The sequence below is a fragment of the Solea solea genome, chromosome 1, assembly GCF_958295425.1.
Source record: "Solea solea chromosome 1, fSolSol10.1, whole genome shotgun sequence".
Taxonomy (NCBI): Eukaryota; Metazoa; Chordata; class Actinopteri; order Pleuronectiformes; family Soleidae; genus Solea; species Solea solea.
The window spans coordinates 27,811,188-27,826,575 of record NC_081134.1 but is presented as its reverse complement, the minus strand read 5'-3'; the positions used below and the strand labels follow the sequence as shown (position 1 = coordinate 27,826,575).

At 42.6% G+C, this 15,388-nt stretch overlaps 1 protein-coding gene across 5 annotated transcripts; it reads left to right on the top strand.

Moving 5' to 3' along the window:
* Positions 1–31: 31 nt before the first annotated feature.
* On the top strand, positions 32–13,947 carry klhl15 (kelch-like family member 15). Of its 5 annotated transcripts, none has more exons than XM_058652454.1 (10): positions 89–2,041; positions 3,560–3,647; positions 4,522–4,630; positions 5,322–5,460; positions 6,052–6,240; positions 6,343–6,567; positions 7,007–7,168; positions 7,245–7,454; positions 7,587–7,777; positions 8,730–13,947. In XM_058652454.1, the coding sequence occupies exons 3-10, from the start codon at positions 4,611–4,613 to the stop codon at positions 9,490–9,492; spliced, it is 1,899 nt and encodes a 632-aa protein (XP_058508437.1). In that variant the 5' UTR covers positions 89–2,041; positions 3,560–3,647; positions 4,522–4,610; the 3' UTR covers positions 9,493–13,947. The 5 variants fall into 5 exon arrangements, with proteins under 5 accessions (XP_058508410.1, XP_058508437.1, XP_058508324.1 ...); XM_058652463.1 differs by having other exon boundaries at positions 1,910–1,941; XM_058652427.1 differs by lacking the exon at positions 4,522–4,630 and having other exon boundaries at positions 32–865.
* The last annotated feature ends 1,441 nt before the right edge of the window (positions 13,948–15,388 follow it).

Below are 15,388 nucleotides of genomic sequence, written 5' to 3'. Positions count from 1 at the left end.
ATAAGTCGTTTTTTCTTCTCCCACTGTCGATTATGGAACTAAATATTGAACACTTTATTATGTGAATTAGGAAATGCATTGGTTTAGTATCATACAATCCAATATACGTGTGGTTTAGTTTTACAACTCGCTTGGTTCCTCCAAGTCCATGTAACGGGGTCCTTTCACAGAGGCTGATGCAATTTATTTCTCCTGTAAAATGTGTTTCATGTAAAAACCACAAACCGCTGCTGTTCGCACCCCAATTACAACGGTGTACAATTCAAGTAAACATCCGGTTTGTCTAACTTTTTCCCAACTTAAGAGAGTAAATGAATATATTCACATGTTTGCGTTCATGCCGTCGCTATTTTGTGACGTCACATTCGAACTCTTTTGTAGTCCTGTTATACGGTTTGTAGTTCTCTGAGGATCTCTGCGCTCCGTCTTCCTACTTTACTTTGATGTGAAATTATGGGAATTATCCACTTCGTAGCTACTGCTTTATCTGTAATTACTTTAAAGTACAATAATATAAAAATGTATTAATTTACAGAGGTTGCACAGAAAATGTAATATTATTGAATAATGTGATTTATTTCTTTGATTGTCCCACCTCACATTAGAACTCTTTTGTAGTCCTCTTATGTGGTTGGTTTGTGGTTCTATGAGGATCTCTGAGCTCCCTCTTCCTACTTTACTTTGATGTGGAATTATGGAAATTATCCAAGGGCAAAATCCATGTATTTAGAATGCTTAAAGAACACACAGTGGCAGTTATGGGCCGTAAAAGTGCCCCAATAAGCTAACAAACTAAGCTAACTTCCAGAAAAGTTGATAGGAAAACTGAAGGACAAGCTAATGGACAGCATACACAGTCAATATGGTGAGAAACAGAGAATGGAAATGACATCCACTTCATTACATGGATGGATCGATGTAGAGCTGCAACTAATGATTATTTTCATAATCAATTAATCTGGTGATTATTTTCATGATTAATCGAGTTTGGTCCATAAAATGTCAGAACATGCTGAAGAATGTTGATCAGAGTTTGTCAAACCTTGAAATGGTGATGTTCTCAAATGTCTTGTTTTTGTCCCCAAATTAAAATGATTCAGTTTTTAAGGATTTCTTTGTCATATGGAGCAAAGAAACCAGATAATATTTACATTTAAGAAGCTGAAACAATCAGAAATCTTGTTGTAATCATGAAAAAAGCTTCAAACTGATTAATCAATTATCAAAATAGTTGATGATTAATTTAGTAATGGATGAATCGAGCAATTGTTTCCGCTCTAGATGGATGTACTTTATTGATCCCAGTGAAATTGTTACGTTACAGCAGTTATAGACACCAGACCACATCAGAATAAAAATAATACTATCAAACACAAAATATATTCAATATTCTAACTATATAAACACAAGTGTTTGTTGAGAGTCCAAACTACTGTTTCTTCTATAGCTATTTTTACCGAGTAATATGAAAAGTACATTCATAAAAAATATTAATTTACTGACATTGCACACAAATATATACACATATTTATTAATTACGAATAATGCGATTGGATTTCTTTGATTTATTGTCCCTTCACCCCCAAAAGAGCTGTTCGCGGAGTAGCAAACGGAACAGAGTGAGGCATGTGTTGAAGAGACGATCTTTTCTCCACACTGCACAACGCCCTTCAGTTCCGCTCAGAGGGGAAGTGACGCCGGCGCAGAAAATGGCGTCCGCGGAGCCTGTATGCTACTGCCGCTGCTGCTGTGGCTGGTTAGCGGTGTGATCCGGAGCCCGAATGCGGGGCGGTCTCTCCGTCTGGCAGGTGGATGACAGTGGTATGGCAGTGCACCGCTGTTGCACGCTTTCCTGATTCCGGTATCGAACCCGAAACTTCATGTCCGAAGGCGCCAGAGCTGCCTGGTCGAAGAGGGGTTGTGGGGATTCGCACCGCCGAGGTGAGACGGCTGGACGCGGCTGCTAGGCTAACGCTGCTCCTCGGGTGTAGCAGTGTCTGGTCTCCCGCTGCTCCCGTGAACCACAGCCGGGATTCGTGATGTCAGTTGACGCGAGCGGTTCAGCAGCTTTACCGCAGAAAACACGCTTTCACTCGCATATTTGCCCCGAACGCGACAAACGTTCGCTAACGGCTAATCTTCGGCTCAGTGAAGGTTGTCATGAGTAGCATTAGCCTTTGTTTTGGGACATAAATCTTAGCATGTTAGCCGCTAGATAAGATAATACTTTACTCCTCCTACATTTTGGGACATGTATAGTGTTTTTATCTTAAATGCGTAATAAACCCCAAGAATACAAAGCAATACAGGTAAACAGAAAATCAACATTACCTTTTACTGATAGATACTTTTGATGGTAACTGATTTGTTATGACAGTAAGTCATTTTGAAACTTAAAAAAAAAAATTGATGTTAATCGTCTGTTAATAAGCCGACTGCTATAAAACAGCAATTATTCATTTCTGCTCTCAGGAACTGGAAAAATGCTGCTAAAGCTGGTGCTCACTGCACAACCTCCAGTTGTTACTGATTTTGAAAAGACACAGAAGCTGGAGACACAACTTTCAGTCGTGCTATATACACACAACATGGGTATAGTATGTACAGTATAAACCAGTGGTTCCCAAACCCTGGGTCAGGACCCATAAATAGATCACATATTTCTGTTTATGTATATGTTTTTAAAGAAAACATGTGTGAAATCAAGTTTACTGATTCAAAATACATATATGGCTGTGAATGAGTCATTACATGATGCACACATTTTCTCTCATGTCATGATTGTTGTGATTTACACTACAGTGGATTAACACGTGTTTGACTACTGATCAGTTTATTTACTCGTGTTGATGTCGCTAAGCGATGCTCTTTATGCCGTTGCTGTTTTTAGCATCATCTGCCCGGGCTTTACGACTAACCACTGCAACCTAATGGCACAGAAATTCACACAGACCATAAATCTCGGGTTTACAAGGCACTTAGCTCAAGCTATTGGCCTTTAGTGAGTAATAGTGATTCTGTAAATGAATTGAGCCGCAGGCGTTAGCCTCTGGACGCACGTGTTGTCGATCCGTTTCTCTTTTTTTCTCACAATCTCCAGAAACGAAGCTCAAATCAAAACTACTGGAGGAATGACTAAAAGAGTTGTTTCACGTTGAGTTCTATTTGATCAGAAATCTGAAATTGTTTTTTTTCACCTCAAGATTAATTTGTCTCATTGCTGACACAATTAGAGGCGCGTGTGATGTTGTAGGCTGTTTATGAAGGAAGCGATAAAGCACAAATATCACTGTGTTTTATCAATTCTTTTGCATTATGTGGCTGTTGATATACATGACATTGGTCACAAGTTACAAGAGAGGCAGAAAACAACACGAGAAACATAACATAAGTGCAAAGCGGAGAGGACTCAACGTCATGGTCCATCAGTCATGAATTTGGGCAAAGTTGAATAATAATAATTGATTTTAATTGGTGTTAAACTGCTCTAAGTTGTCATCTAATGAAACTACTGTGTACATTAATCCACATGTCTTTTCCCCCCGCCTTCTCTCCTCAGAACCAGGGAAACATAAACACAGGAAATGCGAGCGGCCTCTTAGCACTCAGCCGTCAAAGCCTGTGATTGTTGGCCCGGGCTCCAAAAGGTACGAACCCCACTCTTGATTGATTTCAGATCGGATTAGAACTTCTTCAGCGTTGCCTCCTCTTCCTTCTCACTCCCTCATCCATTCACTGGTTTAGATAAATTGTTAAAACAAGGGGTTAAATGTTAAGCGGGCAGAAGACCTCACTCATTGAATGTTTTTTTGACAATTCTACAGCCATAAAATCAGAGTAAATCCAGACGGCCTGAATATCTTATGCTCATAAGAGGGTTAACAGTTCACTATTCCGCCCCCGATGTCTCTGAATTTAAACAGAAAAGTTTAGATGTTTAACTTCCTTCTGTCCTTCGTTTCTGTTTGGTAAATGAATTAAAACGTCATCTTTATGCACGTTGTTTAAAATGCAAAAAAAACTTAACTAAAAGGGTGTGAAAACTTGTGTTTGGGAACCGCTGATCTAATCGATTTGATAATTTTCTTTATAAATAAAGCTGATTGTGAGTCTGTGTGTGTGTGTGTGTGTGTGTGTGTGTGGAATATTGGTGATAAATAATCATTGAACTTGAAAACTCAAAACTACTCGATGAGTCAAGAAAAATAATCTACAAATGAATCGATGGAGAAGGGAGTCGTTAGCTGCAGTGCGTTCATTATGAGGAGATTTGCAACAATTCTTCACTTAATCAAATACAAGTCCAAATTCTTACATTTGTTATGTTTTGTTATGTTTTTGGTCATAAATGACTCAAAATGACGCCCAAAGAAATTACCTGCTGTCATTAATTGTTGCGTTTGGATCTATTTTTAAACAGAATTGTGACAAACTAACACGGTGGACACGAACAATGTTTGTGTGTGTGTTTGAATATTTTGCGCTTTAATGTGGCGCTTGTGTATTGACTCTGTCGTCCAGGTGATTGACACTCAGAAAAGGGACTTTGTTAGCTTCTGCTGGACACAAGGGGCACTGTCCTCTGATTGGCTCGGACAACCCCCTCTGACATGCCCGTGGCCAATCAGAGGTGAGTGTGCTGCATGAGTGTGTGTTTGTGTTATTGTGATCATTGATGGCTGGTGTTGAGGTGACATCGTTTGCTTGTGTTCCGTTTCTTTTTCTGTATAAATACAAATCATTGTGAGTGTTTGAGTGTGTACAAGGTTTTTTTTTTGAGGATTTTTCTCAAGTGTGGCTTCTGAGGTTCTGAACTTTTGTCAAGAGCCAGCTTGGACACAAGGAAAATCTGATCCATCTATGATGTCTATAGAATATGTTCACCACGTTGTCTACGTTGATTCTGACTGAGAAATTTTTGCTCTCCCACACCAAACCCCATAGAGAAAATCAGTGATTTTGGCTTGTGGGGACTCTGGAGCTGCTGGTCTACTGCTGCCTCGTGTGGTCACTTTGTGTCACTGAGGTAAATCTGAACAATGGATTTTAAATGCCAAAGTCACAAAATAAGACATTCAAACTCAGTGATGGAGGCAGCAGTGGATCAACAACTCATGTGTGCTGTGATGTTAAAATCACTGGTTTTCTCTATGGACTTTGGTGTGGGAGAGTGAGTGGTTCACAGTCTGTCTCACAGTGAGATAAAGACGTGAACATGGGACATAGATGTCGTAGACTTAAACTGACGTAGATTAAAGCTGTGGATTGCGTTTCTGGCAGCCATGTTTTCACTGAAAACTCCTCCGCCTCCGTGCCTTCAGGTGTGTTATGTCGGGGGCGGATGTGGAGGTGTACCTATCCCAGGTGCATGATGGGAGCGTGTCGTCGGGCTTCCGGGCGCTGTACGAGGAGCGTCTGCTGCTGGACGTCACGCTGTTGATAGAGGAGCACCACTTCCAGGTACACAGACACTCACACAGACGTGTAGCTTCTGTGCACCAGGTCTTTTTGATCATGTTCATATACTGTTTATTTAGCTCTTAAAAAAAATGTAGTGAACCTGCCCACAGGGAGGCGCTGTAGAGCTGCTTTAGCCACCAAAGACAGCTATGAAAAGTGATTTTATAGCAAATGCAGTGGCCGTCCACACTGACACTGTCTTCACGGTGTCTGTTTTTATTGTGACACATTTATTTTTGCCGTTGTTGTTCATATTGTTCATCTTCTTCTTAGTCTACTTGTTTTTCTTCTTGTCCTCCTCTGTCTTCTTGGTCTTGTTCTTCTCCTGTTATTGTCCATGTCTTTGTTCATCTTCTCCTCCTCATTCTTTCTTTGTCTTCTTATTGTCCTTGTTTATATTTACCGTCTCGTTCTTCTACTTCTTCTTTTGTCCCCCTTGTTTTTATCATTCTTGTCCTTACTTGTCTTGTCCTTGTCCGTCTACTTCGTCTTGTCCTCCTCCTCGTTCTTATTCTGCGTTACAAAGAACTGAAGTTGTGAGAAACCTCTTTTATCTTAACATGTCCGTGTGACCTGTGCGTCCACCTGCAGGCCCACAAGGCGCTCCTGGCGACCCAGAGCGACTACTTCCGGGTCATGTTCACCGCAGACATGAGGGAGAGGGACCAGGACAAGATCCACATGAAGGGGCTGACGGCCGCTGGGTTCGGCCACATCCTCCGCTTCATGTACTACGGTTCTCTGGAGCTCAGCATGCCCACGGTCCAAGAAATCCTGCAGGTAGGACACGCAGGACGCTGACACTGACTGCGATTGTGCGTCTTGACTGTCGCAGCTCACAGACCGAGCGTCCTGCTCTGCTCTCTCTCTGTGTTCTGGCAGGCGGCCATGTATGTGCAGCTGACGGAGGTGGTGGAGTTCTGCTGCTCCTTCCTGCTGGCAAAGATCTGCCTGGAGAACTGTGCCGAGGTCATGCGCCTTCTGGAGGACTTCAGCGTGGGCGTGGAGGGCGTCCAGGAGCAGCTCGACAACTTCCTACTCGACAACTTTGTCCCGCTCATGAGCCGCCCCGACTTCCTGTCCTACCTCAGCCTCGAGAGACTGCAGGTCCGCAAACGCACAACTCAGCACAACAAACTATAAATACACTTCTCACCGTCTCATGTTTGACTCGACAGGTGACGTAAGTTAGTGCACCCAATGCTGACGACGATGTTGTTTGGGTAAGAAATGCTACAAACACGTCTGTAGTTGCCGTGGTTACGTCTTTGTCTTTACGATGAGAGAACAGAGTTCACATGCCGTGGTTTTCTTCTGCCAACGCAACATGTTTCCACACCGGTGATTTCAGAGAAGCGCTTCAAGTTCGGTCGATGTGATTCGCCCAAATAAGCAGTCACCGTGGTTATTAGGGAGGAGCTAATGTTCAGTTAACTTAAATCCTCGGTTCCACCTCTGCTTTCAAAGGTCGAGATCGGGACGACGTAATGCTGCTCTCTCTCCCTCTCTCACTCTCACTCTCTTCCTCCCTCTCTCTCTGACTCAGGCGTACCTGAACAGCGATGCCCTGAGTCGTTTCCCGGAGATCGAGTTGTATGAGTCTGTTCAGTCGTGGCTGCGTCACGACCGGCGGCGCTGGAGGCACACGGACACCATCGTGCAGTCCATCCGCTTCTGTCTCATGACGCCCGCCAACATCTTTGAGAAGGTCAGTGAGTGCCGGGTCGTCCCTCCCTCTGTCTCTGCGAGCTGCAATCTGTCATCCCGTCTCCTCTCGTCCTCAGGTGAAGACGTCGGAGTTTTACCGTTACTCTCGACAGCTGAGGCAGGAGGTGGACCAGGCGCTCGGCTACTTCCACGACGTCAACCAGCAACCTCTGGTGGAGACGCACTCCAACCGCATCCGCTCCGTGCGCCCGCAGACCGCCGTCTTCAGGGGAATGATCGGCCACAGTATGGTCAACAGCAAGATCCTGCTGCTGCAGCGACCAAAGGTCTGTGTGTGTGTGTCTCTGTGTGTCTCTGTGTGTGTGTGTGTCTCTGTGTGTGTGTCTCTGTGTGTGTGTGTGTCTCTCTGTTATCCACACGTCAGCTGTGGCTCAGTTCCCAGTGTCACCGTCCCTCAGGTATGGTGGGAGCTGGAGGGGCCTCAGGTGCCGCTGCGGCCCGACTGTCTGGCCATCGTCAACAACTTTGCCTTCCTGTTGGGCGGAGAAGAGCTGGGGCCTGACGGCGAGTTTCATGCGTCCTCCAAAGTCTACCGCTACGACCCGCGGCAGAACTCATGGCTGCGCATGGCCGACATGTTGGTGCCCAGGTCAGAAACAAATTTACTGTGGCTCAGAGGGAGAGCCAGTTGTCTTACAAAAGGAAGGGTGTGGGTTTAATTCCTGGCTCTGCTCGTCTGTGTGTGTTCTTGAGCAAAGACACTTAAGCCCATGTTGCAGCGTGTGAGCGGGTGAAAACTGTCGTGTAAAGCAGCTCATCAAGACAAGAAAAGCTCTATATCGATACAGACCATAATACCAACTCTCCTTCTTCTGACTTTATTTGGCAGTAACGAGTCACAAAGACAGTTAGAGGAAATGTGGCGGAGTAAAAGTACAAGATGCAAAAATATAAATATCAAAGTAAAGTACAGATACGTGAGTGTTGTACTTCAGTAGAGTAGCAAAGTATTTGTTTACGACAAACACTGACGACAAACACTTTTCTCTCACATTTTAAAGTGGCAGTATAAATCCATCAGGCTCAAGTCGACGATGTCTTTAAGAACACGTTCACGTCTTTATCTCACTGTGAGACAGACTTTTCCAACAGGAAACTGAAGTTCATAAACCACTCACTCTCCCACACCAAACCACATAGAGAAAATCAGTGATTTAACATCACATACCGGAGTTGTTTATCCACTGCTGCCTCCATCACTAAGTTCAAATGTCTTATTTTGTCACTTCAGAGTTTGAAATCCTTCATTCAGATTTACCTCAGTGACACAAAGTGACCACAGGAGGCCGCAGTGGACCAGCAGCTCCTGTGTCCCCGTCAGCTAAAATCACTGATTTTCTCTATGGGGTTTGGTGTGGGAGCGTGAGTGGTTTACAAACTTCAGTTTCGTGTTCTTACAGAGAGATAGAGACGTGACATCGTAGACTTTAACTGACGTAGGTTTTATGAAGTCAGTCTTTTGTTGAGTGGCTAAAGTTGGTCAGTGACGTCACGAATGTTTGATTTTTTTGACACGCGTTCATGTCACTTGTCGTCTGCAGGTCTGAGTTTGCCGTCGGCGTCATTGGTAAGTTCATTTACGCCGTGGCGGGACGCACGCGGGACGAGACCTTCTGCTCCACGGAGCGCTACGACATCACAGAGGACCGCTGGGAGTTTGTGGACCCGTACCCCGTCAACAAGTACGGACACGAGGGGACGGTGCTCAACGGTAAACTGTACATCACTGGTGGCATCACGTCCTCCTCCACGTCCAAACAGGTGTGTGTGTTCGATCCCGGGCGGGAGGCAGGAGGTGGGGGAGGAGGAGGGGGGAGCGCGGGAGGCTCGGACGCTCACAGGACCCGCGCTGGCCGCGGCCCACTGCTGCCCGGCACTCACGCCAGCTGCTGGGAGAACAAATCCAAAATGAACTACGCGCGCTGCTTCCACAAGATGATCTCCCACAACGGGAAGCTGTACGTGTTCGGGGGAGTGTGCGTGATCCTGCGCGCGTCCTTTGAGTCGCAGGGCTGCCCGTCCACCGAGGTCTACGACCCCGACACGGACGAGTGGACCATCCTCGCCTCCATGCCCATCGGCCGCAGCGGCCACGGCGTGGCAGTGTTGGACCGGCAGATCATGGTGCTGGGCGGCCTTTGTTACAACGGCCACTACAGTGACTCCATCCTCACCTTCGACCCCGACGAAAACAAGTGGAAGGAGGACGAGTATCCCAGAATGCCTTGCAAACTGGACGGCCTGCAGGTGTGCAGCCTGCACTTCCCAGAGTACGTGCTGGAGCATGTGAGACGCTGCAGCTGAGGTCCGCTCAACAACACGCTTCCCTTTTTATAAGAACATGAGACACTGACGCCACCTGCTGGGAGGCTGGGGTTTTACAGGTCACAGACTTTGAAAAGAAAAAAGAAAGCAGAGACGGGCACTTACGAGCAGTGTCAGCTCGTAGCACCGCTAACCTCGTGTTAGCGGTGGAAGCACGTCAGCGTTTTCACAATTAGCTTTTTCTCAGAAAATAACATATAAAAAAAGCAGGTGGGTAGAATAAAGGTTTACGTTGGGACTGTGGTCAGTTTCCTGTTCTACTGCTCACCTGCTGTATCTAAGCTCCAGTCAGAGTCACTGCAGAAACGCACTGGAAGCGTCAGATTCATTCATTCATTCATTCATAGAGGAAATCCTGCGCACGTATGTCTCGCTCTTTACATCTGACGTTCACAGTAGCCGCGAAAGTGACCTCAGTTTTCTGAGCCGCCTCCTTTTAATCTGTAATCTGTACAATACATGCGTTCAAACGTGAAGAGATCACATTCTCACACACATTATTTAACTCATAATCGATGAAGACGTTTTCTGATTTTCCAGCTTCTTCAATGTGAATATTTATGGTTTTCTTTGCTCCACAGAACAAAAAAATCATACCAGGTTTATTTAGACTTTATGGACCAAACAACTCCGCCATTCATGGAGACAATAACAAACCGGCGAATCAGATTTCTGAGCGTGTGCAGCCCTGAAACTGACAGCAAGCACACGTTTGGTTCTCTGATTTAATACAGGGATGAAAATAGGATAAATGTCACTTCATTGAACACGATCTTAAAAACATCAACACAACACAGTACTGTTACTTATTTGTCAGTGAACCAAACTCGTCGGAATGTACTCGCAGATTTTGACGAGTTGAAATCTAATCAAAGCTGTTATTTTAAAGTTTGAGGTGTTTATTAGCCTGGGTCTACGATGTCTACAGAACATGTTTATGTCTTTATCTCACTGTTGCACAGGAAAAACCACTCGCTCTCCCACACCAAACCCCAGAGAGAAAATCAGTTATTTTAGCTAGCGGGGACACAGGAGCTGCTGGTCTACTGCTGCCTCGTGTGGTCACTTTGTGTCACTGAAGTGAATCTGAACAAAAAAATTCAAACATAATTTTCCAAAATAACATATTTGAACTGAGTGATCGAGGCAGCAGTGGATCAACAGCTCCTGTGTGCTGTGATGTTAAAATCACTGATTTTCTCTGTGGGGTTTGATGTGGGAGAGTGAGTGGTTTATAAAGTGACACAAACTTTGTGTGTACAACTCCGAGTGTTGACACATGAGACGCAAGTGACTTTGTGCCAGTGTGATGACACTAAACTGACGCCTGAAGACATTAAAAACATTATCAATTTAAAACATTTAAAACATTTTAGCAGCTTTTATGTGTACACAGAGCAGATTCTCTCTGTACGAGTCATACAACCACACTTCAAAACCCCCCAAATATCCCTTTAACGACACATTTTTATTAATTTTTTTCAATAAATTTTACTTTATTGAAAATTTTATTTATTTTTTCTGCAAGGAAGACCTTTCCACTGCATATATTGTATGTACAATATATATACATATGTATGTATATACATGCCTTTTAAATGAAAGTTTACTCCAAAAAGTCAAATATGGTACAAACTAGACTAACTCCAGTGAAAACATGTTGAGGATTAGCTCCACACGACACAGTTTTAATCTCCAGGACTTTAATGTCGACGTATTAATGTAACTTCCTGTACATCTTTTGATCGCAGCAGTCAGTTGATGAGTGGCAGCGCTGAGTGCGACACTTTCAGACAAAAACAAATACCGTAAAAATAATAATATACACGAGCGGCTCACAGCACAGTGTGAGGTGCAGTGAAACAATAGAACACTATGTACTGTAGTGTAGTTTAGAGCCTGTCTCCAAATACACACACATATATATGTGTATATATATATATATATGTATGTACAGTATATAAACTCGCAGAGCAGAGTGTAGACTAATGTAACTTCAATCTGATGCCGTCTGAAAAAAAACGCAGCAAAGAGATCATTCAGGTTCCGCTTCCAGTGCGTTCCAGCTTCTTTTTTTCCTCTAAACTTTGCTCATGGTCACATGACGTATCTCTGTGCCCCCCCCCCCCCCCCCATCATCTTCTTCCACTTCCCAACGTCGTATGATTACAAACCTTAAAAGTTATCACGACGACAGAGATAACGGGAGTTCAGGTTTTTTAAGTGTGTGGTTGTATTGAGGTTCTGACATATACTCGGTGTGAGCGCCCCCTGCTGCTGGGACGAGCCTAAAAGGGGCGAGACACTTGTAAGACAGACTTTTCGCAGAGGAAACTGAAGTTTGTAAACCACTCGCCCTCCCACACCAAACCCCATAGAGAAAATCACAGGAGCTGCTGGTCCTCTGCTGCCTCATGTGGTCACTTTGTGTCACTGAGGTCAATCTGAATGAAGGATTTTAAATGCCCATGTGACAAAATAAGACATTTGAACTTAGTGATGTTGTTGATCCACTGCTGCCTCCATCACTAAGTTCCAATGTCTTATTTTGTCACTTAAGCAGTGAAAATCTGTTGTTCAAATTTACCTCAGTGACACAAAGTGACCACACGAGGCAGCAGAAGACCAGCAGCTCCTGTGTCCCTGTGATCTTAAATCACTGATTTCTCTATGGGGTTTGGTGTGGGAAAGTGAGTGGTTTACAAACTTCAGTTTCCTGTTGGAAAAGTCTGTCTCCCAGTGAGATAAAGACGTGAACGTGTTCTTATGCAATTCCTGATACAACCACACTTTGGGGGAAAAAAACCTATAAAAATAAAAACTGGGAAATGAAAAAGTCACTGGAACGTCGATGACTGTGTCGCCTGATTCTGAATCTTAAAAAACGACCTCTGTGTTGTCTTTGTGGACGAAAACGTGGAAACATCAACGGTGAATTTCCAGCCAAATTTCTCTTCAAAGCCTCAAAGATCAAATGTTTTTCCTGTGTTTGTTTTCCTGTGAACACATTTCATGTCACGTTCCACAAATAACAACCACCACCACCAGAGGTCAGTATGATGAAGGAAAATTGACCAGCAGGTGTTTCCACATCCAGTTTTTACGTTTTCTCTGTGTTTCCAACTCTTTTTCTTTTCTTTATTTAAATATATTTTATTAAAACATGAGCCAACTGTGAAAAGGGCTAGTGCACACACACACACACACTGCTGTTACGTTATTTATTTACGACGTGTTGCTTCTAAATTAGCTCACGTACGTTTTATTTATTTACGACCACAAAGTTTTCATTGCGACTCTTTGTTTTGTTTTTCGCAGTATGCAAATGATTTTTCACAGTGGTTCCCAAACACTGGGTTGGGACCCACAGATGGGTCATGGGAGTATTTTTTTGGGCCCACTAAACAAAGACAGAAATTTCCCGATTTCAATGTTTTGTCCAGATTTATTTGTTTTTAAAATAAAATTCTTTGGGTCACGATATTTTTTTATTATTTTTGCAGCTTTAAAATGTTTGGAGAATTGTTTGGATTTATTTGTCGGCTGGTTTTCCGAGACCCAAAGTTGTCAGTGGGTGGCGCATTTTTATCGTCCTGGTATGAAAACGTGCGCCCAAACTCCTCCACAATGTCTCGTCACTGTTGACGAGGTTTGTGGGGGGGAGTTCGGGGGAAGGACGCCTCGTTTCCTACATCCAAAAATGTACAGACTCCACCCCCTAGCGTTGAACACACGGAACAACAGTTGAAATGAACGGCATGATTTAAACTGCACCGATGAAGTGTGTGAGAAGTAGTGACCTCTAATGGTGAGACTGCAGATTGTCACAAACTCATGACTCCTCCCACCCTTTGCTGAGCATTTAAGTGAACTACGGTGGCCCCACGGTCCAGAAAGGATGTTGACTTTGACTGATATAAACTTTGGCAACAAAATGAACGATAACAAAAATAGGACTCATAAAAGTGTTCCCATTTTATGAGCTGAATCAGCTGCTGCTCATTGAACTGCACCATCAACGTTACCGTGGAAACCTGGTCAATGGCACCAAAATTGGAAATTAAGATAAAAAAAATGTTTTCAATGCATTTTCCTCCCAATTTTCACATCTTTTTGAAGAAATTGTTTTTGATTTAACTCCATGAGCTTTTAGGAATTGCACTGGTTTGGTAAAAAAAAAACTTCATCTCCACATTCCCATTTTCCCGTGAGCTCCCGTCACTGTTGAAGAAGAAGAAACGTAACCACTCTTCCGTCTGTCCGTTAGGAAAGTAGAGGAGAGGATTTAAGAAAAGAAAAAAGGGAAAGATGGCGTACCTTTGCTCCAACGACGGAAGTGAAATCAGATTAACATAATCTTCTATAATCTGATTAGAAAGTCTTTGGAAATGATTTGTAACTTTCCAGAAATAAATGTTCATATTGGTCAACTTTCACCAGATTTACTCAACTCTTTGTGTCAGAGTTTACTTTTGTTTTTTTCCCAGATGACTTATACGGTTAATTATGGTAATTTATTCAATATCTGCCTCTAAATAATGATTTTATTGAAACTATTGTTTCCCCTTCATTGTTATTATGTGATCTCCTAAGGAGGAGTTCTATTTTCAAAACTCTTCTCTAAATTGGTCTACAGTTTTGTTTTTTTGACGGATCAATTGAGTTTTTTTGTGAGGAGCAGGCGATCACCCAATTATGTTCCTATTAAATTTTGGTAAGAATCCAACCACTGATGATGTCACAAAAAGGATCAAACCCTTCAAGAACTCCCTGTTTCTTACAAAGGGGCAAAACTGTAAAGGAAAACCTGAAAATATCTTTGTGAAAACTCATCGGATTTGACCGAAATTTGGTATGTCAATGCAGGATCAGACTAAATAGAATTGGATCTAATCCAGATTACAGATTTAGTAGCAATTTAAATGAAACATGGTTCAGTCCCATTGAACAAGTTCAGATGTGATTTTCCGCGACATCTGCTCTGACCAGGATGAATATTTTGTGACGGGTAAGTGATCACCCAACTATGTGTCCATTTTATTTTGGTAAGAATCCGCCCACTGATGACGTCATAAAAAGGATCAAATTTTCAAGAAATCCCTGTTTCTTATAAATGGGAAAACTGGAAGATCTCGAAAACAACTCTGTCAAAACTCATCGGATTCGAACGGATTTTGGTGTGTGTGTGCAGGAGCAGACTACCATCAGACTAAATTTCATCTGGATATAATCCAGATTACAGATTGGGAGTGTGTGGAGCACAGTGTGAAGGAACCTGTTGAAACTGTAAAAGTTAATGCGTGACAGTTTGTGCTGTGGGTAATTTCACAGTGTCTTTGTCAACAGAGAAGACAGAGCTGGAAAAACACCTGCACTTAAGTTTAGTTTCCATTTTTTTGTCCTGTTTGTGCACAAAAAACCCTAACCAAAAAAATGTGTTTACAGTGTTTCAAAATTTCAAATTTAATATGCAACATCTGGTGTTTGTGTGCGTTTTGTTTTTCTTCATTCTTAAATTTTTTCTGCATCAAAATTATTACATTAACATGATACAATTCTTTAAAAAATCAAATCAGCTGGTGTTTTTGGAAGGGAAATCAATATGTTTTAAAGAATCTGATATTTTATGTGAACAAATGAAGAAAATATTTAAAAAAAAGTTTTTTTCTGTATTTGGAGAATTTTTCTTGGAAAACAATTTTTTTCTGAATTAACATTGTATTAACTTGATAATATTCTTTAAAATTAAATCAGCTGTTTTTTGAAGTCACAAAATAATTTTCTTTTCAAAAACCGGATGTTTTTTGTGAATAAATGAATGAACACATTGAACAACAATGATAATAATAATACTTTTACACTTTTATAGCTCTTA

What these genes read in the sequence shown, in the direction of transcription:
- klhl15 (XM_058652341.1), top strand. Translation starts at nt 1,881, where the DNA reads ATGTCCGAAGGCGCCAGAGCTGCCTGGTCGAAGAGGGGTTGTGGGGAT. An exon ending in TGGGGATTCGCACCGCCGAG is followed by an intron (nt 1,942 to 3,559) that starts GTGAGACGGCTG and finishes TTCTCTCCTCAG; the next exon opens with AACCAGGGAAACATAAACAC. An exon ending in CCGCCAACATCTTTGAGAAG is followed by an intron (nt 7,169 to 7,244) that starts GTCAGTGAGTGC and finishes TCTCGTCCTCAG; the next exon opens with GTGAAGACGTCGGAGTTTTA.